The sequence below is a fragment of the Cyprinus carpio genome, chromosome B9, assembly GCF_018340385.1.
Source record: "Cyprinus carpio isolate SPL01 chromosome B9, ASM1834038v1, whole genome shotgun sequence".
NCBI lineage: Eukaryota > Metazoa > Chordata > Actinopteri > Cypriniformes > Cyprinidae > Cyprinus > Cyprinus carpio.
Genome location: NC_056605.1, coordinates 14,390,566 through 14,413,723, shown reverse-complemented (window position 1 = coordinate 14,413,723; position 23,158 = coordinate 14,390,566). Strand labels below are relative to the sequence as shown.

Below are 23,158 nucleotides of genomic sequence, written 5' to 3'. Positions count from 1 at the left end.
ATTTTAATTTTATGAACTTGTTATAATGATTAGTTTTAAACATTTCTAAATAGCTTTATTTTTGTTTGTTTTAGAAATTTAAGTACATATTTTATTTTAAGAACATATTTTAATTATCTGCCAAGGCAACATTTCAAATTTTCTTTTTTTTTTTAAAGTTTACATATAAATGTTTATTGTATTTCAGCTTAATAACCAAAAGTGGTAATTAAGGGTTTATTAGTTTTAGCTGCCAATAACAACACTGTCGTGAGAGCAATCGAATAAAAAAAGTGTAAATAGAATTCAATCACTGATCAAACTGTTGTCATAATCTAATCAGAGGTAAAATTTGAATCGCCTAACCTGAACGGGACATATAGTTTATACACAATGTATGATTCAAAATATTTTCTTGTGTGTTCAGCAGAAGAAAGAAATTCTTACAGGTTTTGAACAATTTGAGGTTGAGAAAATTATGACTTTTTACATTTTTGGGTATTTATTCCTTTAAATATGTAAATGCCTATTAATAGACTCAACATTATGTTGTCAATAATTTTTATTTAGCATGTTTTATTTCTTTATTTATTATATGTCTAAACATCAGCTGTCAAAGATTTTTAAATGAAGACAACTTTTAAGTCAAGATTAACAACTTGATCTACAGCGAATCTTTTTTTACAGAGGAATTTTCAGGTAAGATGAGAAGAGGAGAAATGTCACAGCCAACACCGAAGAATGGAAATAATCTTTCAGTGAACGTGTGTGTAAAAGAGTGTATGTGAGTGTCAGTAAGAGGGTCAGAGAACGACAGCTTTCCACTGTCCCAGTCCAGCTGAACTCTGACCCTCTGCAGTTTCTCTTTCACTGGGAGGAGAGCTGGTGATTGTGGTGGCTCATGTGCTTTATATTCACCACAGAAATGACCCACCAGCCAGATTCCACTCCTTGAGAATATTTTATTTCTCCTCTGAGCAGATTCGGTCATCACCCCGATGAACCAGCCTGTACTGTCTCCGACCTCAACGTCCCAGCAGCGAGAGCCAGAGTCAAAGCCCTGTGAGCCCAGAACACACGCAAACATGTCGAATCGCTCTGGATTCTCAGGAAGAGTCTGTTCCTCATCGCTGTATCTCACACTGGTCAGATCCTCAGACAGGATGAGATTACAGTGAGCAGTGTTGGGATCAAAGGCCACAGGAGCTGAAGAGAGAGACACATAAACATGAAATAAATCAAATGACTCTTACGATGGAGAGGAATTCACTGTGTTCTTTACTCACTGTAATCAACGGTTTTCAGCATCTTCTGTAACACAGTGAACTTCAGGTTGCTCAGGTGTTTTGGCACATTGATTAGAACTCCAGAAATGTCCTCTGGATCCGGCGCTTTACACTGAGAAACTCTGGAAAAACACTCAGTAGTCAGTGATGCTGTGGGTTTGAGTTCAGAACAACAGAGAAACTATACAAACCTTTTCAAAATGGCATCATAGTTCTGTAAAAAAAAAAGAAAGGAAATGTAAGTTATGCAACAAGACTAAATTAGAATTCTTGAAAATAATACATTTGCATTCAACTCTATTAAAATTAAAATGGTGTAATTTCTATATATTAAAGCAAAACAAGTTCTTCATACCTGTAGGAAAAAAGCATCTTCAGCTTTCATCTCCTCCTCTACAGCTGCGACTGTGGCGGAAAGAGATGACATCTCTGTGCTCATCTTCTCAATCTTCCTCCTCAGAATCTGGCTCTTTTGCTCTTCTTCCTCTCTCAGTGCTTTTTTCCTGGCTGCTTCTTCATTACACAAACTCCGGCGAAGCTTCACAAACTCCTCCTTGATCCGCCCCTCTGTGTATTGAGCCTGAAACTGAAAACTAATGTATGTCTATATTCTATATACACATAAAAATACAGTATTCACACATATTCTACAATGCAAGAGTGCTGCACTGGTTTTAAACTTTAATAAATCCTTACCTTAATATGTTCTCCGGTCTGAAGCGAAGTCTTTTGAAACTCCTGAAATATTCTCAACTTCACCTGCAATGGTTTCAATGCAGTTTTCAGTTTCTCCTAGAATAAATCAACAGGATGGGTTAAAATAAAATTACCTGTTACCAGCTCCTGTACATCTAATAAATTAAACATACATTTTTTGCATGTTTTAATACATTTATAGTACATTTAGTGTGTATTCCATCACGCTTTCTTACTGAACATTTCTTCCACCTGGTTACTAAGGTGCATTACATTCTGCTCAACCGTTTAAATAAAGGATTCCGTCTAAACGCTGAACTGGATCTCAAATAAAGAGCTGACTGGCCTTAGCTGCAGCGCTGTCAGTGAACTGTAGTGAGCTGGATGAAGTGTTTTTATCTTCATCATTTGCTGCTGTGTCCATCACTTCTCGTCGTCTCTTCTTCACCTCCAGTGAAGGTGTTGACTCCGCGCATCGTTTCTCTCTCATCTTCCTCCATGTGTCTTTAATAAGCCTTTTTATTCGCTCTGCGTCTTTGGACACGCGATCGTACCTCAGCAACAGAGTTCTGCATGTGCCGCAGACGGCCAGAGTCGTGTCCTGAAGTTTGCCAACAAATTCCTCCAACACGACCGCATAATCCGCTTTGTTTTCAGACTTGTGTCCGTGAAACAGTCGGTGCTTGTTACATTTGGATGGATAGAATTCCCTACCACAGAGCAAACAGTCATTTCCCACTTTCTTCGGTTTGGTCTGTACAGCGTTTTGCGGAGACTCCTGTGCCATTATTATCATCATCGATTTCAGATTACCCGCCCCTTAAAACGAACTGTAGTTTCAACAGCGACCTGTGATTGGTCACATTACATGTCAGTCACGTGACTTCTTCCGGTCTAAGTGGGCGGTTCTTGTCCAGTATGAGAACAGAGCGCATGCGATGCTTTTCTGTCCCTCAGCGAAAATATATATACAGGTGCATCTCAAATTAGAATGTCGTGGAAAAGTTCATTTATTTCAGTGATTCAACTCAAATTGTGAAACTCGTGTATTAAATAAATTCAATGCACACAGACTTAAGTAGTTTAAGTCTTTGGTTCTTTTAATTGTGATGATTTTGGCTCACATTTAACAAAAACCCACCAATTCACGATCTCAACAAAAAAGAATACTTCGTAACAACAAAAAAAAACAAAAAAACATATATACTCAATTTTTGGCCTTCTGGAAAGTATATTCATTTACTATGCATGTACTCAATACTTGGTAGAGGCTCCTTTTGCTTTAATTACTGCCTCAGTTCGGCGTGGCATGGAGGTGATCAGTTTGTGGCACTGCTGAGGTGGTGTGGAAGACCAGGTTTCTTTGACAGTGGCCTTCAGGTCATCTGTATTTTTGGTCTCTTGTTTCTCATTTTCTTCTTGACAATACTCCATAGATTCTCTCTGGGGTTCAGGTCTGGTGAGTTTGCTGGCCAGTCAAGCACACCAACACCATGGCCATTTAACCAACTTTTGGTGCTTTTGGCAGTGTTGGCAGATGCCAAATCCTGCTGGAAAATGAAATCAGCATCTTCAAAAAGCTGGTCAGCAGAAGGAAGCATGAAGTGCTCCAAAATTTCTTGGTAAACGGATGCAGTGACTTTAGTTTAAAAAAAACACAATGAACCAACACCAGCAGATGACATTGCACCCCAAATCATCACAGACTGTGGAAACTTAACACTGGACTTCAAGCATCTTGGGCTATGAGCTTCTCCACCCTTCCTCCAGACTCTAGGACCTTGGTTTCCAAATGAAACACAAAACTTGCTCTCATCTGAAAAGAGGACTTTGGACCACTGGGGTAACAGTCCAGTTCTTCTTCTCCTTAGCCCAGGTAAGACGCCTCTGACATTGTCTGTGGTTCAGGAGTGGCTTAACAAGAGGAATACGACAACTGTAGCCAAATTCCTTGACACGTCTGTGTGTGGTGGCTCTTGATGCCTTGACCACAGCCTCAGTCCATTCCTTATGAAGTTCACTCAAATTCTTGAATCGATTTTGCTTGACAATCCTCATAAGGCATAAGTTCTCTCGGTTGGTTGTGCATCTTTTTCTTCCACACTTTTTCCTTCCACTCAACTTTCTGTTAACATGCCTGGATACAGCACTCTGTGAACAGCCAGCTTCTTTGGCAATGAATATTTGTGGCTTACCCTCCTTGTGAAGGGTGTCAATGATTGTCTTCTGGACAACTGTCAGATCAGCAGTCTTCCCCATGATTGTGTAGCCTAGTGAACCAAACTGAGAGACCATTTTGAAGGCTCAGGAAACTTTTACAGGTGTTTTGAGTTGATTAGCTGATTGGCATGTCACCATATTCTAATTTGTTGAGAAAGTGAAATGGTGGGTTTGTGTTAAATGTGAGCCAAAATCATCACAATTAAAAGAACCAAAGACTTAAACTACTTCAGTCTGTATAAACTGAATTTATTTAATACACGAGTTTCACAATTTGAGTTGAATTACTGAAATAAATGAACTTTTCCACGACATTCTAATTTATTGAGATGCACCTGTATATCCTTTCGCACTCGAAATGCTTACTGAAATTGCTATAAGAATTGAAGTTTATATATATATATATATATATATATATATATAATTTCAGATACTATTAGTTTGATTAATATTTTTTCTTTATATTTATATATTCCGTTTTCATTTCATAATTTTTTTTCCCCATCATTTGTAGTATGTACTACATATGTGTAGTACATTTGTTTTAAATATATCTATATACACACATACAGTTCAGTTTTAGTTATTAGAAATGTTGCTTTGGAAACTATTTGAAATAAAAAAAAAATTAATAGTTTATTTTAAAAATGTTTTTCATATTTTTAGGCATTTAAAAATTACACTCTCTTAAAACTCTGACTAGTTTATGTGGATTACGTAAAATATTAATGTTAATGCCATGCTATAGTGATAATGTGGATATTAATCTTAGGATGTTAATATGAAACTATATACATACCGGTACATGTTTTTCTCAGCAAGAAGATGAATATTGAAATGAATGCTGCTTGTATTCACTGCACATGCAGTCCATTCTCACATCTTTCCCACCTGAATGATAGAAAGGTTTTAATAAAACAAGTCAAAATTAGGGAATAACTGCAAAAAATGCAACCAAAACAAATCTATGATCTAATGTACAAATGTACATTAATTCATAATGTTTATAGACACAAACAATTTCACCATTAATTGGACTCTATTACAGTCATTTTTAAAGGTAAGATGAGAAGAGGAGAAATGTCACAGCCGACACCGAAGAATGGAAATAATCTTTCAGTGAACGTGTGTGTAAAAGAGTGTATGTGAGTGTCAGTAAGAGGGTCAGAGAACGACAGCTTTCCACTGTCCCAGTCCAGCTGAACTCTGACCCTCTGCAGTTTCTCTTTCACTGGGAGGAGAGCTGGTGATTGTGGTGGCTCATGTGCTTTATATTCACCACAGAGATGACCCACCAGCCAGATTCCACTCCTTGAGAATATTTTATTTCTCCTCTGAGCAGATTCGGTCATCACCCCGAGGAACCAGCCTGTACTGTCTCCGACCTCAACGTCCCAGCAGCGAGAGCCAGAGTCAAAGCCCTGTGAGCCCAGAACACACGCAAACATGTCGAATCGCTCTGGATTCTCAGGAAGAGTCTGTTCCTCATCGCTGTATCTCACACTGGTCAGATCCTCAGACAGGATGAGATTACAGTGAGCAGTGTTGGGATCAAAGGTCACAGGAGCTGAAGAGAGAGACACATAAACATGAAATAAAACAAATGACTCTTACGATGGAGAGGAATTCACTGTGTTCTTTACTCACTGTAATCAACAGTTTTCAGCATCTTCTGTAACACAGTGAACTTCAGGTTGCTCAGGTGTTTTGGCACATTGATCAGGACTCCAGAAATGTCCTCTGGATCCGGCGCTTTACACTGAGAAACTCTGGAAAAACACTCAGTAGTCAGTGATGCTGTGGGTTTGAGTTCAGAACAACAGAGAAATGATACAAACCTTTTCAAAGTGGCATCATAGTTCTGTAAAAAAGGGGGAAAGAAATGCAGGTTATGCAGTGAAACTAAATTAGAATTTTGAAAATGACATATTTGCATTAATCTCCATTATTATGAAGATGCTGTAATTTCTATAAAAACACATGCTTCATACTCGGAGCAAAGCATCTTCAGCTTTCATCTCCTCCTCTACAGCTGCGACTGTGGCAGAAAGAGATGACATCTCTTTTCTCATCTTCTCAATCTTCCTCCTCAGAATCTGGTTCTTTTGCTCTTCTTCCTCTCTCAGTGCTTTTATCCTCGCTGCCTCTTCATTAGATAACAACTGGTAAAGTTTGACAAAATTCTCCTTAATCTGCTTCTCTGTGCATTTAGCTTGAATCTGGAATCAAAGACGTTTCCAAGAAAGACAAAATGGGTAAACTATGATCTATTTCACATAAAAGTTTGTCCACGGTCATTTTTAATTAAACTGTGCAAAGCTTCCCGCGTCAGTCACTTTCAGTTATTTTAGCTGTACAAATACAGTCTGTTACTTTGCTTGATGTTTTAAATGCCATTTATTTTTATATTATTTTTAATTTATTATAATAATCATAAACGCACTGATCAAATAGTTTTACCAGGTACTGCATTTTGTTATCCTTCTAGTTATTTTACCCATAGTGGCTAATGAATCTGATGTTTCACACATTCACAGGAAATAGTTTACTTCTGCCTTAAAAATAAATAAATAAATAAAATAAGGTCGATATGTCAATATATATTTTCAATGTAATAATATTGTAAGGCCTAAAACCACATGATTAAATTCTGACCTTAATGTGTTCTGCAGTTTGATGCAAAGTTTGTTGAAACTCCTGTAAGATTCTCAACTTCTCCCGCACGGCTTTTAGTTGAGTTTTGAGACTCTCCTAAAAGAAAAACTGAGCTTAAAGGCACAATATGTAAATCATACTAGACACATTTGAAAGATCTGTTATAATGCTACTCTGTGCGGTCGTCACCTGTCTATTAAAACACACACAACATATTAAAGCGTCTTTGGTGTTTCATGTTTTCTTACAAAACAAAACCTGAAATCGATGACGTCATCAGCAGGCAACACAATCACACAAGTAGGGCTCGCTGCAGACATGTCACTAGTTAAAATTGCTTATTTCTCTGGATTTAAACATTCTTCGACACATGTCGGATAATCTAAGTACACAAGTCAGCAAAATATATAACACTGTTTTAGTGGTTTTTGGATATTTTAATAAAAAAAATCTTACATATTGTGCCTTTAATATAAACACTAGATACCTCGTGACCAGATCGGATACTGAATGAACTCACCTTAGTTTCAGTGCTGTCTGTGGATATTAATGACGCAGAATCAGTGCTGCCATCACGTGCTGCTGTCTGGGATTCACTTTTGCAGGACACTGAATCATATGTAGCTCTTGCCTTCATCCCACGCTCCTCTGTGCTAATACATGGCTGTTCAGTGCCTTGTTTCACTGCAGCTGCCTCAAGAAGGGTGTCTACTGCAAGTTTTTCATATTTTCTCCTATTTCCTAAAGCTGGTCTTTTTTTGTCTCTCTGATATCTGCTTAAGTTTGATTGGCTGTGAGCGTCCTTTACCTCCAACTTAAGTGACGGTGCCCAGTCAGGATTTGTTTCATCATGAAGGTAACTTGGTCTACCTAAAAATTTAATACGTAGACCGTGACAATCCTTACATATATTTCGTAATAAAAAATGGGCTAGACTATCCAAGCATTTTGTTGAAGGTGTGACAGCAAGAAAGCATGCTAAGGATCTGCAGCTGACATAAACTTAAATATAAATTATTTTTACTCAAGCATTAGAAAAACTGCGTTCCACGTGCTGTGTTTGTTTACCTTGGACGAAGTGATCCGAACACTCTGCAGCCGTCGGAGATCTTCACGTTACTCCTGTTTATTCTGGCTAGCCATGTAGCCCGTCTTCTTTCATAAAGTGCCCTAGTTTCCTCTCCTTCGCGAGTTCTCACCCGCGGTATTCTAAAAAAGCCCACTTTGACACCATTTGACGAGCGGCTACGACAACCCCTCACATACGGTGTACATTTTAGGACATCCTCAGACCTCAGTCATTAAATGAAAAGGCTTCATGCCTCAGACTAAAAGGCTTCAGTCATTGGACAAAACGGCATCGCGCCTCAGACTGAAAAGCTAAGGTCTCAGGAAAAATGACGTCAGGTGTCAGGTCTCATACAATTAGGCAACAGACGAAACGGACTCAGACAAAAAGGCATCAGACGAAACGGACTCAGACAAAAAGGCATCAGACGAAACGGACTCGGGAAAAAAAAGGCATCAGACGAAACGGACTCAGACAAAAAGGCATCAGACGAAACGGACTCAGACAAAAAGGCATCAGACGAAACGGACTCAGACAAAAAGGCATCAGACGAAACGGACTCAGACAAAAAGGCATCAGACGAAACGGACTCAGGAAAAAAAAGCATCAGACGAAACGGACTCAGACAAAAAGGCATCAGACGAAACGGACTCAGACAAAAAGGCATCAGACGAAACGGACTCAGACAAAAAGGCATCAGACGAAACGGACTCAGACAAAAAGGCATCAGACGAAACGGACTCAGACAAAAAGGCATCAGACGAAACGGACTCAGGAAAAAAAGGCATCAGATGAAACGGACTCAGACAAAAAGGCATCTGGAGTATCGCGTTGCCACAAAAAAAGGCATCAGACGAAACGGACTCAGGAAAAAAAGGCATCAGACGAAACGGACTCAGGTGGAGTATCACGTTGCCCCGCCCCAGGTGACGTAAAACGCACGCGGTTCAGAGGAAGTGGTATATAACGGTTGATTGATGGCAAAAGGAGGTAAGCAGCGTCTGATATATTATATTTTAACAGTTTTTATTCAAATGTTACACTAATTAAGTTATATACGGAAGAGAACATGCATTTCGAGAGTCTTGTGTGCACGTTTAAAATGTTAGTTAGCCATATTGCAACTAGCAAGCTTTTATTTTGGCAAAGTGTAGTAAAATTACCCTTACAAAAAATAACCATGGATTTACTACCAGAAAAAAAAAAACCCTGGATGATATAGTTAAATCATGGTATCCACAGATTAACCATGGTTTTGCTATACTAACCATAGTTTAACCATGGTGTTTGTAGTTAAACTGTGGTTATACAAATGGTAATCATTACACTAAAAAAAACGTTACTACACCTTTACTATAATAAAATCACAATGCATTATATACATACATATATATATATATATATATATATATATATATATATATATATATATATATATATATATATATATATATATATATATATATATGTATGTATATAAACCCTTTATGTTGTTTCATCTCATAAATAATCATAACAACAATTATAATACATTATAAAACGTACTTATTTGTGGATATAACTTTTATGAGTATGATTATGTATAACACGCAATAAACACCATGCTAAATCAACAAAAATCATAACAGATTATAAGTCTAATATCTTGACATTATTTATTTAAGATCTGTACAGTATCTTACTATCTTACAGTAAATATAGTTAAAATCAAATGTGCCATATTACACATTCATCTGATCAGATATCTGATCTTATGGCAGTTTAAGGAAAAATATTATTTTTATTTTCATTATTATTGTTGTTGTTATTTATAAGTGGTATTTGTCTGCTTTAAGTAAAGTAACAAGTCAACAATGCCAAGATATGAGACTTATATTATATCTATGGGAAACATAATCCATCGTAAGTTAAGTGGATGCATTATATTCATTGTGTATTATAAATCATAATCTTAAATGCTATAACCTTAAATAAGTAAATATTATAACACATTAAAACTGTTGTTATGATTACTCATTAGATGATACAACATATTATAATGCATAGATTTTTTATAATACATTATGCATTCATTATAATGCCATAAGAATACTCTTATAATGTGTTTCAAATACGGGCTTCATAGAAAGTGTTACCGTTAAGTTTAATCGATAATGTACTGCTTCACTGATGTTAAATATACAATATAGCCTTATACAAATGAAAAAAATATATATTTTTTAAAGCATTTTATGCTTTTATCTTGCAGTGAAAGGCGTCTGAGAAGATTAATAAAATCAAGTGAGCCACAGAGATGGCATCGTCCAAGAGCACAGGTAAGTATTTTTCTTTTCTGCATTTGGTAAGAACACTATTAACTCAAAGAAAGTATATGTAAACATTAAAACATCATAGACTAATAATGAACAAGAGTGCAGATTAAGTACCAAATAAATGAAAATCACCCACGATCAGTAAACAATTTTTAACTATTACTGTATTTGTTTTATATTAAGGGAGTACATCCAGAGGCAGTGAGTGAACTTCTTGTCCTGAAACCAAAATCAGTTGGGAATACTGGAATCAAGTCTACCCTACACAAGGCTTACACAGGTAATTCACAACTCTGTTTGTGTGTGTGTGTGTGTGTGTGTGTTTGTTTCTGTTTGTATGTGTGTGCGCGCACAGCTACAGCTTAATGTCTTCATGACTGATAATTTGTGTTCATTTCTTTAGGTCCCCTTCCAGATGCTGATGTCTTGGCTTCTGGTGCAAAACTAAGTCAGATTAATCCCAAGCCTTTGCTGGCACACATACTTGATGGCATGTCAAAAGTAGAGTTGGTCCCCTCACAATTCAGTCCTGTACCTCATGGCAATCCACTTTCATACCAATGTCTCCCTATAGCTGCAGGTGTTCCTGATGTTAATTTTCCCCCACTACCTGTGCTTGGTTATCAGTTTGGCTGTAATTTTAAATTTGTGCCCACACACCATCAAGAACTTCATCTGGAGTCTATAAAGGTTACCCATAGTTCAGCTTGCCAGAATGAAGAGGCCAAAAGACTACAGTCAAAATGCACTGCTCAGGTTCCATTTATGAAAATTCAAAGAGGACTAGCCAAACTTAAAGTGACCCATAAGTACTACTGGCAGGAACAACATCAGCTTGCAGTTACTGGTCTACATTGGTGTGACTTTGTGAGCGACACAAAATCAGATTTCACAATAAAGAGGATCTGGCGACATGATGCCTTCATAGCATCAATGAAAGACAAACTACACATGTACTATTATAACGTTTTCATGGAATTTGTATCTTTCAGTGGTATGAATGGGCAGATTCTGTTCATATTATAGTATAAACTTAAGATTTATTTTTACATTAATAATAAGTATATATTTTATGTAGTTGAGTAGTATGTAGCATATTTTGTAGTAGATCTTTTGTAACATATTAGATACATCACAAATTATAACATTAAATATATAGTACATGCCAAGGTGAATACATTGTTTTGTATTAGATCTTCTGTAATGTATATGTTATGCATACACATAGTTGTATATTTTTTCATTTGATACATTGTGTGAAATAACAATAAACACCAGAATGGACTTTTTTTTTCATTTTTTTATTATAAAAATACTTTTCATTGTCAACTATTTCATTGTGTCTGTCAAATTATTTTCGGGGAAATTTTATATAAATAATTTCAATATACATAAGATAAAATTTTCTTTACAATAAAAAGTAAAAACTAAACTAAAAATAAATAAGTAAAAACACATTTAGTAGGAAAGTAGTACACAAGTAGTATTAAAGGTATGTACTGCAACTAACTGAAAAAGTAACAAAAAAAGTATTTTAAAAAAACTACTACCAAAAGTTAACACTAAAACACTACTATTGTAATAATCACAGTCATTCTAAAAAATTTAATATATACTAATATACATTCACTGCTCAAGAAACATTGGTCCCTGATAGTTAACCATAAAACAGCAATTATGCCAGATCTGATTAATACTTCCTGACAAGGTGAGTGGCACAACAGAATCCCAGATGTGGAACCTTCTAATCACCCTTTCACCAGAATTCTGGGGCGTGCAATGGCCTGTGTTTTTTCACAGTCCTGTTTGCTGAACTGCTTGGCACATTTGAAGGGTGGAATGATCGGTCTAGCACCAACACTGGAGAGCATATCTTCAATAGTGAACCCCTTGTCTGCCATGACCACATCTCAAGGCTCAAGCAGGTCCAAAATGACGGATTTCTTCGTGATTTCTTTGTCAGAGATTGAACCGGTGTAAAGCTGGGAGATAAAAGTCACTGCACCACATGGAGCTACCCCAACCAGACCTTTGAATGTGGTAGTGCTCTTGTAACTGGAGAAGATCTCAGAGTGGAGTATCAGTGATGTAGGGCTTTCACAGCGGATTTCTGTGCAGTCCAGGATGACATGCAGGTTTGGATTGAACAAACGGTAATTCTCTGGCATGGAGGAGCTTATTTGTTGCCCGGACATCTAAATGGGTACTGAACCCAGGTAATTAGCCCAGGTGATAATGGTCCTGCTCACCGTAGCCATGCTTACCCCGAAAATGTCAGCGATAACTTGATTGACTGAAACAAACAAATATATATTTAGTTATAAGACAGAACCATTGTTTTTGCAAAATCATTTAATTCAACAACTAGTGTTAGACACATACAGGTATATTATAATTAGACTAAGATTTCAATCTAATAGCTCGAAAGAATTTGCTTTACCTTGACGTAAAGTGACCATGGTTTTATTATAGTAAAAGTGTAGTAACATGTTTTTTTTTTTAGTGTAATGATTAGCATTTGTATAACCACAGTTTAACTACAAACACCATGGTTAAACTATGGTTAGTATAGCAAAACCATGGTTAATCTGTGGATACCATGATTTAACTATATTATCCAGGTTTTTTTTTTTTTTTTTTTTTTTCTGGTAGTAAAACCATGGTTATTTTTCGTAAGGGTAATTTTACTACACTTTGCCAAAATAAAAGCTCGCTAGTTGCAATATAGGGAATGTGAAGGTGACGTCACGCCGTGTTGCATTATGGGTCCTCCGCCATATTTGCAGGATCGCGCCCGCGCCCTATCCCGCTGTATTTGAATTCGTGTGTTGGAGGCTGTGTTTGGATTTTCAGTCGAGATTTTAATAAACGTCGATATGGTTGGTCAGTACTGCTCGATCATAGCAGGTCACACGATCGTTCAGGGAGGAAACTGAACAACGGAATACGTTTTTTCAGCTTTCCTTCCTGGAAAAAACAACAAGGGAAGCAGGTGCAGGAGCTGACGAAAAGACGCCGGATCGCGTGGGTTGCCGCAATCAGGAGAAAAAATTTTACTTTTCAAAACACCCCTGCATCAGCGAGAGTGTGTTCGCTGCATTTTCAGTCACGTGAGTCCTCTGGTCTCTAACTTTGACCTAAATACAATATTTTCATTTTGCTCTCATTGTCTTAAACGTCGATGTGTGTTGACTTCCAGAGCAAAGCATAATTTTTGGCTATCAACAGATAATGTTCCATTTGCAACAACAATAACAATATCTAAGAAATGGAATATATATATATATGCTTATATATGAATATGCTTATATATATACATGAAGAAGAAGTCACACACTGTCAATAGTTTTATTAAGATCACATTAAATTAATGTGTTAGCTTTTGTTTATCTTCTGGTCCATATATATATCAAAATCATTTCTCTGCTGTTTCAGTGTTATCAATTTTTATGCAAAATCATTTCTCTGCTGTTTCAGTGTTATCAATTTTCATATATACATACATAAAAAAATATATATATATATGTATATATATATGTATGTGTGTGTGTGTGTGTATATATATATGTATGTATGTATGTATGTGTGTGTGTATGTATATGTATGTGTGTTGAAAGTATATGAAGATGTCCATAATTGTCTGTAACCTACAAAATTTCTGTATTTACAGGACAACCATCATTTGAAATGCTGGACACTCATCCTGACTGGGCACCAACTTTTGTAAAAGTTGTACAAAGCAAGAGATGTTGTGTATTGTATATTCCTTGATGACTTGTAGGATAGTTGATAAATGATGTTGAATTTGTGGTTCATGTTAGCAGATGATAAAGCCAGGCCACATTGCATGAATCAAATCAATTATTTATTTTGTTTTCAATGAACAATTTGCTTTGATATTGTGTACATCTTTTACATTCCTTTTTAAAATGTTTGTGACTCAAGTTTTTATATAACTGCTTAATAAATACATTAAGTGACTTATATGTTTCTGTACTGATTGTATCCACAGAGACCCTTTAAAGGGATAGTTCACTTTAAAATGTAAATTCTGTCATCATTTACTCACCCTCAAGTTATTTTAAACCTGTGTGAATTTCTTTCTTCTGCTGAACACAAAGGAAGATATTTTGAAGAATGTCAGTAACCAAACAGTTAACTGGAACCACTGACTTCCATAGTAGGAAAAAAAAATTATATGTAAGTCCGTGGTTCCAGTTAACTGTTTGGTTACTGACATTCTTCAAAATATCTTCCTTTGTGTTCAGCAGAAGAAAGAAATTCACACAGGTTTAAAATAACTTGAGGGTGAGTAAATGATGACAGAATTTTCATTTTAAAGTGAACTATCCCTTTAAGTGCACATAAACTGGGATGGGCAAAGACACATCAATCTATAACCCAAGCCTTCAGAGGAACTTCACTAAGGTGCTGGGAGTGCATCACCTGTACATAAAGACAGAAATGTTAATCAATGACAGATAAATTAATTATCTGATTAATACAAATTAAATTTAATTAATTTGTGATTAATAAAAGCAGAACCACCTAAATTATCTTGTTTTCATGCTAACACTGTCAAACTAACTTGTAAATGTAAATTATGTATTTCAATGTAAAAATAATGTAATGTAAATTATTGATTGTAAATTATGTATTCATTCATTTCTAATCAACATAACCACATGAGTTACAAAAATAAATCTGCCCGCCACAAGCAAAATAAAACTGGGTTTTTAGACAATTTTGACGATTATAACATTGTTTTTTTTTTTTTTTTAAATGCAACTGCTCAAACCCACTGATTATGACTCTTTAAAATAACATAACTTTAGCTGAATATTTAGCATTTTGTTTGTTTTAATAACTTGGCCAAAAACACAAGTGCCATCTTATGAACGTGTTTATTCATTGCATAGAATACAAGAGAGAAATAATCAATTTTACAGAATCATTAAGATACGTAGGTATTAATACATTGTCAGTAAATAGCATATTTCTTTTAGCTGGTTTGCCAACCGCCATAAAACTCCGACAGAAGAAAAATTACCATCTCAACTACGACAGTACTACTGCGATCTCCAAGTTAGGCGGCCTGTGAATGAGGAGGTCTTGTACCCAGCCGCTGCAAAACTGTTCATGGGCTTGAAGGGATTTATAGCTCTTAAACTCCTGCAAAGTGTACGCACTCAATCCAAAAACAAGGTAATTGACGATGTCCAGATATGTGAGCGGAGGTAGTGCGTCTGGATCTGTAATCCAGTCTTGGGCTGCTAAATCATATGGATCTATGTTGTTTATCTCGGACAGTTTGTCCAAATAACGTTTTAGGGCAGTGGCATTTAGTTTCTCCCAATAGGGTCCCTTCTCTTTTTCTTTCAACTTCTCCATTTCTTCCGTTCTTCTTCAATTTTACCTCGTTTTAGCCAAACACACCCACAATTAAATGTCATAGCAACGGTCGGCGAAAAGGGCGAAAACGTAAACAGAGATCGTGCCTCTAAACATGGCGCCCACGTCCCATAATGCAACACTGCGTGACGTACCTTCACATTCCCTATAGCTAACTAACATTTTAAACGTGCACACAAGACTCTCGAAATGCATGTTCTCTTCCGTATATAACTTAATTAGTGTAACATTTGAATAAAACTGTTAAAATATAATATATCAGACGCTGCTTACCTCCTTTTGCCATCAATCAACCGTTATACCACTTCCTCTGAACCGCGTGCGTTTTACGTCACCTGGGGCGGGGCAACGTGATACTCCACCTGAGTCCGTTTCGTCTGATGCCTTTTTTTCCTGAGTCCGTTTCGTCTGATGCCTTTTTGTCTGAGTCCGTTTCGTCTGATGCTTTTTTTTCCTGAGTCCGTTTCGTCTGATGCCTTTTTTTCCTGAGTCCGTTTCGTCTGATGCCTTTTTTTCCTGAGTCCGTTTCGTCTGATGCCTTTTTCCTGAGTCCGTTTCGTCTGATGCCTTTTTGTCTGAGTCCGTTTCATCTGATGCCTTTTTGTTTGAGTCCGTTTCGTCTGATGCCTTTTTGTCTGAGTCCGTTTCGTCTGATGCCTTTTTGTCTGAGTCCGTTTCGTCTGATGCCTTTTTGTCTGAGTCCGTTTCGTCTGATGCCTAATTGTATGAGACCTGACACCTGACGTCCTTTTTCCTGAGACCTGAAGCTTTTCAGTCTGAGGCGCGATGCCGTTTTGTCCAATGACTGAAGCCTTTTAGTCTGAGGCATGACGCCTTTTCATTTAATGACTGAGGTCTGAGGATGTCCTAAAATGTACACCGTACTCACAGCACAAGTTATTACCATTGTACTATACAATCTTAAACTGTATTAATCTTGCTCTGAGCTCTGCTTTGCCTACCAAAATGGCGCGGGCACTGTTTGAAACATCATCGAATCGCGATAAGAAAAAAGACCAGCTGTGGTTGGTCACTTGTTAATCGAATACACAGTGGGCGGTGCTTGGAAGGTCGCCCAAACAAACAACAGCAAAGCGTAGAATGATGGTTCTGTTCTAAATACAGCCATAAATGATCGTCTAAATGTTTACGGTATCATTTTAAAAGTGTCCATAAACTAATCATACATACAAATTTGTTGTAAGACGTTTCAAGAACATAATTTAATAATGTAACCTTAATCAAGAGTGAGCCAACTTAAATGACAAACAAGATAAGGAACTGGAGGCAGAAAATTCAATGCTTATTGAATGTATTTTTTTTCCACTTAAAAAGAAAAAAAGAGAAAAAAATACACAATCACAAAGTAATTATTTCATGAACTGCATCCAAAACCAGTATATTACAAACCAGTATCAGAGAGTAGCAGAGATGGTCTTTGGTAGTAAGTTAAACTGGCCCATCCTCTTCTCTTCTGGTGTTTCGATTTTGTTTTAATTTTTTTTCTTCATCGCAATGGTACGGAGATTGATGACTTCTGTGGCACTTGCAGTATGAACACACAAAAACGAGGACATGTTTAGAAGGCTAAAGTGCCACACTTGTATATAGTCACTTAGATCTTCACTTTGGTGTTGAAAATAAAAATATATATATTTTTAAATACTATCTACAAAATCAGCCACGATAAAATAGTATCTGTTAATGTCTAAATATATGTCAAAATGGAAACCTTATACAAGTCATTACATCTGAAAACCAGGGAATACACAGCTCTAATCAAAAACAACTTCGCATTAGTCTCCAGTATATTGAATCTGCTGTAAGGTTACGTAAACGGACATGCTTCATACTCGTAGGAATAAAGCATCTTCAGCTTTTATCTCCTCTATAGCTCTGGTAGTGTCTGAAAGAGAGGAAATCTCTGTGTTCATTTTCTCAATATTCTCATTCACTGTCAGACTCTTCTGCTGTTCTTCCTTCCTTAGTTTAGTATCTGACTCTTCAACTCGTAGAAACTGGTGAAGTTTCTCAAACTCCTCCTTATTCTGACTCTCTATGTGTTGGGCCTGAAACAATATATACAATATATACAATATATACAAATATATAATGGTAACACCACAGTCTATCCACATGATTTTTAATGCAAGTGTGTCTGCAGCCATTTTTAACTTGAATGAGCACTTCCAGTTATTTTTGCTGTTCAGAAACCGTTCATCATGCTGCTTGATACTGCAAACTATTTCATATGATATTAATTTATTATCGTAATCATAAATACATTGGTTTGAGGTGCAAATAAACTTGGAGTCGGCATCATGTCTAAAATATAAAAAAAAAAAAATTCATGTAGGATTTCGATACACAATTTTATCACATTTTTTTCAAGGTTTGTAATGTCAAAATGTCATGTCATTTTTGCTGGTTTGTAAGTCTATGTTTTTGCAAATTACTGAGCAGAGTCAAATTAATTTCTCCATTTTAAAAAATAAACAGGTGCATCTCAATAAATGTCGTGGAAAAGTTCATTTATTTCAGTAATTCAACTCAAATTGTGAAACTCGTGTATTAAATAAATTCAATGCACACAGACTGAAGTAGTTTAAGTCTTTGGTTCTTTAAATTGTGATGATTTTGGCTCACATTTAACAAAAACCCACCAATTCACTATCTCAACAAATTAGAATATGGCAGGGATCTCCAACCCTGCTCCTGGAGAGCTACCGTCATGCAGACTTCAGTTCCAACCCTGCTCCAACAAACCTGTCTGTAATTATCAAGTAGCCCTGAACACCTTGATTAGCTGGTTCAGGTGTGTTTGATTGGGGTTGGAGCTGAAATCTGTAGGACGGTAGCTCTCCAGGAGCAGGGTTGGAGACCACTGGAATATGGTGACATGCCAATCAGCTAATCAACTCAAAACACCTGCAAAAGTTTCCTGAGCCTTCAAAATGGTCTCTCAGTTTGGTTCACTAGGCTACACAATCATGGGAAAGACTGCTGATCTGACAGTTGTCCAAAAGACAATCATTGACACTCTTCACAAGGAAGCTAAGCCACAAACCTTCATTGCCAAAGAAGCTGGCTGTTCACAGAGTGCTGTATCCAGGCATGTTAACAGAAAGTTGAGTGGAAGGAAAAAGTGTGGAAGAAAAAGATGCACAACCAATCGAGAGAACCACAGCCTTATGAGGATTGTCACGCAAAATCGGTTCAAGAATTTTAGTGAACTTCACAAGGAATGGACTGAGGCTGTGGTCAAGGCATCAAGAGCCACCACACACAGACGTGTCAAGGAATTTGGCTACAGTTTTCGTATTCCTCTTGTTAAGCCACTCCTGAACCTGGGCTAAGGAGACGAAGAACTGTACTGTTACCCAGTGGTCCAAAGTCCTCTTTTCAGATGAGAGCAAGTTTTGTATTTCATTTGGAAACCAAGGTCCTAGAGTCTGGAGGAAGGGTGGAGAAGCTCATAGCCCAAGTTGCTTGAAGTCAAGTGTTAAGTTTCCACAGTCTGTGATGATTTGGGGTGCAATGTCATCTGCTGGTCTTGGTCCATTGTGTTTTTTGAAAACCAAAGTCACTGCATCAATAGAGAATCTATGGAGTATTGTCAAGAGGAAAATGAGAAACAAGAGACCAAAAAATACAGATGAGCTGAAGGCCACTGTCAAAGAAACCTGGGCTTCCATACCACCTCAGCAGTGCCACAAACTGATCACCTCCATGCCACGCAGAACCGAGGCAGTAATTAAAGCAAAAGGAGCCCCTACCAAGTATTGAGTACATGTACAGTAAATGAACATACTTTCCAGAAGGCCAACAATTCACTAAAAATTTTTTTTATTGGTCTTATGAAGTATTCTAAATTGTTGAGATAGTGAATTGGTGGGTTTTTGTTTAACGTGAGCCAAAATCATCACAATTAAAAGAACCAAAGTCTTAAACTACTTCAGCCTGTGTGCATTTTCACAATTTGAGTTGAATTACTGAAATAAACTTTTCCACAACATTCTAATTTATTGAGATGCACCTGTACAATGTAACATAATTCACAGGAAATGGCTACTTCCAATTTGAAAAATATGTTGAATAGATATATAAAATTTTCACTTTACTCGAGTAACACAGTTTAATTCTGACCTTCATATGTTTTGCTGTGTTATGCAAAGTCTGTTGAAACTCCTCAAACGTTCTTAGTTTTTCCTGTAAATGTTTTGATGCAGTTTTGAGTTTCTCCTAGAAGAAATTAACAGCCCATTATAAAAATCTAGTCACAGTATCGTAGCATACGCTACTACTGTCTGAAACATCCAGGAGTAATGCCTGCTGTTCATTTACTATTTAAAACATAACTGACACGTAGTATTTAAGCAAGTATTTTATTCTGAACAAAGCAAAACAGATCACAATTTAATTATGTTTGCCTGCATAACTTTGGCTTCTGGTAAGACATAGTCAACAGTTTAATGTTTACTATCCTCCAGACCACATACAAGTAACGCTAGGCTACTGTATGCTGACAGTGACTTTGGTCCATTATTTTCTGATACCTTAGCTGCAGCGCTGTCAGTGAACTGTTGTAGAGAGCTGGATCTGGATGCAGTGTTTTTATCATCATCATTTGCTGCTGTGTCCATCACTTCTAGTGCGGGAATCGAAGTAGCACACCGTTTCTCTCTGGTCTTCTTCCACATATCCTGAATGTGCATTTTAATTCATTCTGCATCTTTGGACACGAGATCGTACCTCATTAACATTGTTTTACAAGAGCCGCAGACGGCCAGAGTCGTGTCCTGAAGTTTGCCAATGAATTCCTCCAACGTGACTGCATAATCCGCTTTGTTCGCAAGCTTATGTCCATAAAACATCTGGATTTATTACATCTGGATGGATTAAAACTGACCACAGAGTCTACACACATTTGCTGCTGTTTTAATGGGTGTTGTGGTCTGTACATCTGGCTGAGACTCTTGTGCCATGATTAAACGGGTCTCTATTCTTTGTTTTTCTTTTGTTTTTCTTTGTGAGTATTATTGCCGCCTATACTGTACACCGAATCTTACATGTCGTCCTCAAGAGGGTGTTTTAAACCGCATTCAAATTTCAAATCTTCAAGCTTTAATTTACCCAAAAATGTAAATTAGCTCATGCTTTACTCACCCTAGGTGTATATGACTTTCTTCTTTCAGACCAATTGGAGTTATATTAAAAATCGTCTTGGCTCTTCTAAGCTTTATAATGGCAATGAGCTGGTGTTTTTCAGCAGTCTGAAAGCAGTCCAATAAAGTGCATCCATCCATATTAAAACGTGCCTCACACAATATTTATCCAAATAGGAAATGAAAAGAAACCAATTTGCATTTGTTTTATCACTGTTTTAGTGACTAAACAGAAGTGTGAGTACCCCTGGTTCTTGTGGCATTGAATAAAAATGAAAAATTAAAATAAAATAAATATTTAGGAAACGTTTATTTTTCCTTTGACATTCTGATGTGTATTCAAGTTATTAAACTGGAAAAAATCAAGTCCACCAAGACAAACTTTGAATATTGGTTTGACAGACCTTGCCTGAGGTTTAAAGTAGTTTTAAAAGCTTAGGTTTGAAGGTTATGGGATCGAGATGTACTGAAGGGGAAGGTTTTAAAGCAGTGCTGCACAGCAGGGATCTGTGTTTACTCTGTTTTAGAAACATTATAACCCTGGTCTGGAAGGACATCTCTTACATCCCTGTACCCAGAACTCCATGTGCAAAATCTTTGAATGTTATTTGACCCATTGGTCTTACATCAGTTCTCCTTAAATGAATGGGGCCTCTACAGTAAAGTATTTTAATCGGAAAACGGTGAATTTATGGACACCACGCATTTAGCATATCAAGCTAACCTATGCTGGATAACGTCCAACAGCATTTGAACAAAACTAACTTTTCTGCCTTTAATACAGTCCAACCCCAAAGTACCTACTACATGATGTAAATGTGAACAGCAGGCTAGTCCTTTGCATCAAAGTGCTGCTTCAGCAAGTCCGTATGAACGGCACCTCATCCGACTGCCACTCCTTGGGGATGTGTACTGCTGCTTCTCCCCTGTTATATCATGTTAATATATAGCAGTCAAGTGCAGTGTAACAAAAGTGACCTGCTCCTTTCAAGTATGCTGATGATACAGCTTTGGTCGCTTGCTAGAAGGATGTAAATAGTCTATTTCCAGTATGTTGACAGCCGTGTCTTCAGGTTTGATAACAGCTCCCTACACATTAATATCACCAAGACGAAGGAGCCATGATTAGAAAGTTACGCTTGAGCTGGCAGCACAGGATGTGAAGAAGGTCACCAGCTTTAAATATCTCTGCACTATAATAGACAGTAACTTTCACAGCAACACTGACTACATCCACAAGAAGTCAAGGCAAAAAAGAAGAAGAAGAAGAAAAAAGTTTATGTTGGAAAATTCCACAGGACAACAAAATTATATAAATCCTGGCAAAACTTTACTTTAAAAGGATCACATTGTTATCATTAGTTAATCATTATATATCAGAAAATAACAGCTAATGTTAATTTCTCTATATTAATACATTTGTACTATTTCAAGTTTGTATATAAATACATAGGTATAAATTGACATCATTTAATATATCACGAAGCAATATGAATTAACAGTGAACAATAGAATTTTTATAAAATATCATTAAAGGAATAGTCCCCCCCCCCCCAAAAAAAAGAAGAAATCTCTAAAAATTTGATAAAAAAAAAAAGATATGAGTTTGTTTCTTCACTGGAACAGATGTGGAGAAATTTAGCATTATGTCACTTGCTCATGAATGGGTCCTCCGTAGTGAATGGGTGCCAATAGAACGAGAGTCTAAACAGCTGATAAAAACATCACAATGACCCAGAAGTAATCTGGAACTTGCAGTCCATCAATTAATATCTAAAGAAGTGAAAAGCCGCATGTTTGTAGGAAAAAATCCATCAAGATGTTTTTACTTAAAACCTTTGCTTCTGGCTAAAATACAAGTTCTCTATCTGTAATATTGCTGTCTCTAGTGAAAAGCTTGTCTTGACTGAATCAGGGGAGAAACAGATAAAGATCAAGCACCGTTAACAAGTGAAATTGTGTTTTTTGCATTGTGTTGTTAAAACTCCTTGATGTATTTGTTTCTTACAAATACAGCTTTTCACAAGACGTTCATTGATCAACTAGTCATCTGAATGTTTCTAATGTTTTTAGAAAAATTCTTTAATGTTTGGACTCGCATTCTGACGGCACCCATTGACTGCAGAGGATCCACTAATGAGCAAGTGATGCAATGTTAAATTTCTCCAAATCTTTTCTGATGAAGAAAAAAACTCATCTACATCTTGGATGGCCTGAGGGTGACAACATTTTTAGTAAATTTTCATTTTTGGGTGAACTATTCCTTTAATCTAGATAATAATTTGCTGTAGAAGTATTGTTCATTGTTAGTTCATGATACCCAATACATTAACTCTGAATTAAACTTTACTGTAAAGTGTTGCA

At 36.7% G+C, this 23,158-nt stretch overlaps 1 protein-coding gene and 2 long non-coding RNA genes across 9 annotated transcripts; 2 read left to right on the top strand and 1 right to left on the bottom strand.

Annotated features, from left to right (window-relative positions):
* Window positions 1-275: 275 nt before the first annotated feature.
* LOC109082696 (E3 ubiquitin-protein ligase TRIM39-like) lies at window positions 276-22,331 on the bottom strand. 7 transcript variants are annotated; one of them, XR_006155590.1, is made up of 9 exons: window positions 7,905-8,093; window positions 7,357-7,706; window positions 6,837-6,932; window positions 6,173-6,400; window positions 5,829-6,042; window positions 5,461-5,748; window positions 4,981-5,072; window positions 1,962-2,057; window positions 1,769-1,851 (listed from the first exon to the last, which is right to left on the bottom strand). XR_006155590.1 is itself a non-coding variant. In XM_042731086.1 (6 exons), the coding sequence occupies exons 1-6, from the start codon at window positions 20,342-20,344 to the stop codon at window positions 644-646; spliced, it is 1,173 nt and encodes a 390-aa protein (XP_042587020.1). In that variant the 5' UTR covers window positions 20,345-22,331; the 3' UTR covers window positions 276-643. The 7 variants fall into 7 exon arrangements, 3 of the variants coding, with proteins under 3 accessions (XP_042587020.1, XP_042587019.1, XP_042587021.1); XR_006155591.1 differs by having other exon boundaries at window positions 1,769-1,858; window positions 5,477-5,748; XR_006155589.1 differs by having other exon boundaries at window positions 1,769-1,858; window positions 4,981-5,748; window positions 5,829-5,950; window positions 6,020-6,042.
* On the top strand, window positions 8,750-11,195 carry LOC122138466. Its single transcript, XR_006155592.1, has 4 exons — window positions 8,750-8,895; window positions 10,154-10,220; window positions 10,401-10,497; window positions 10,621-11,195. It is a non-coding gene; the product is annotated as an uncharacterized LOC122138466 (long non-coding RNA).
* LOC122138467 lies at window positions 12,926-14,199 on the top strand. The gene is made up of 2 exons (XR_006155593.1): window positions 12,926-13,327; window positions 13,888-14,199. It is a non-coding gene; the product is annotated as an uncharacterized LOC122138467 (long non-coding RNA).
* Window positions 22,332-23,158: the final 827 nt, after the last annotated feature.

What these genes read in the sequence shown, in the direction of transcription:
- LOC109082696 (XM_042731085.1), bottom strand. Translation starts at nt 2,760, where the DNA reads ATGATGATAATAATGGCACAGGAGTCTCCGCAAAACGCTGTACAGACC. An exon ending in AGACCGGAGAACATATTAAG is followed by an intron (nt 1,852 to 1,961) that starts GTAAGGATTTAT and finishes ATTAGTTTTCAG; the next exon opens with TTTCAGGCTCAATACACAGA. An exon ending in TATGATGCCATTTTGAAAAG is followed by an intron (nt 1,388 to 1,456) that starts GTTTGTATAGTT and finishes GTGTTTTTCCAG; the next exon opens with AGTTTCTCAGTGTAAAGCGC.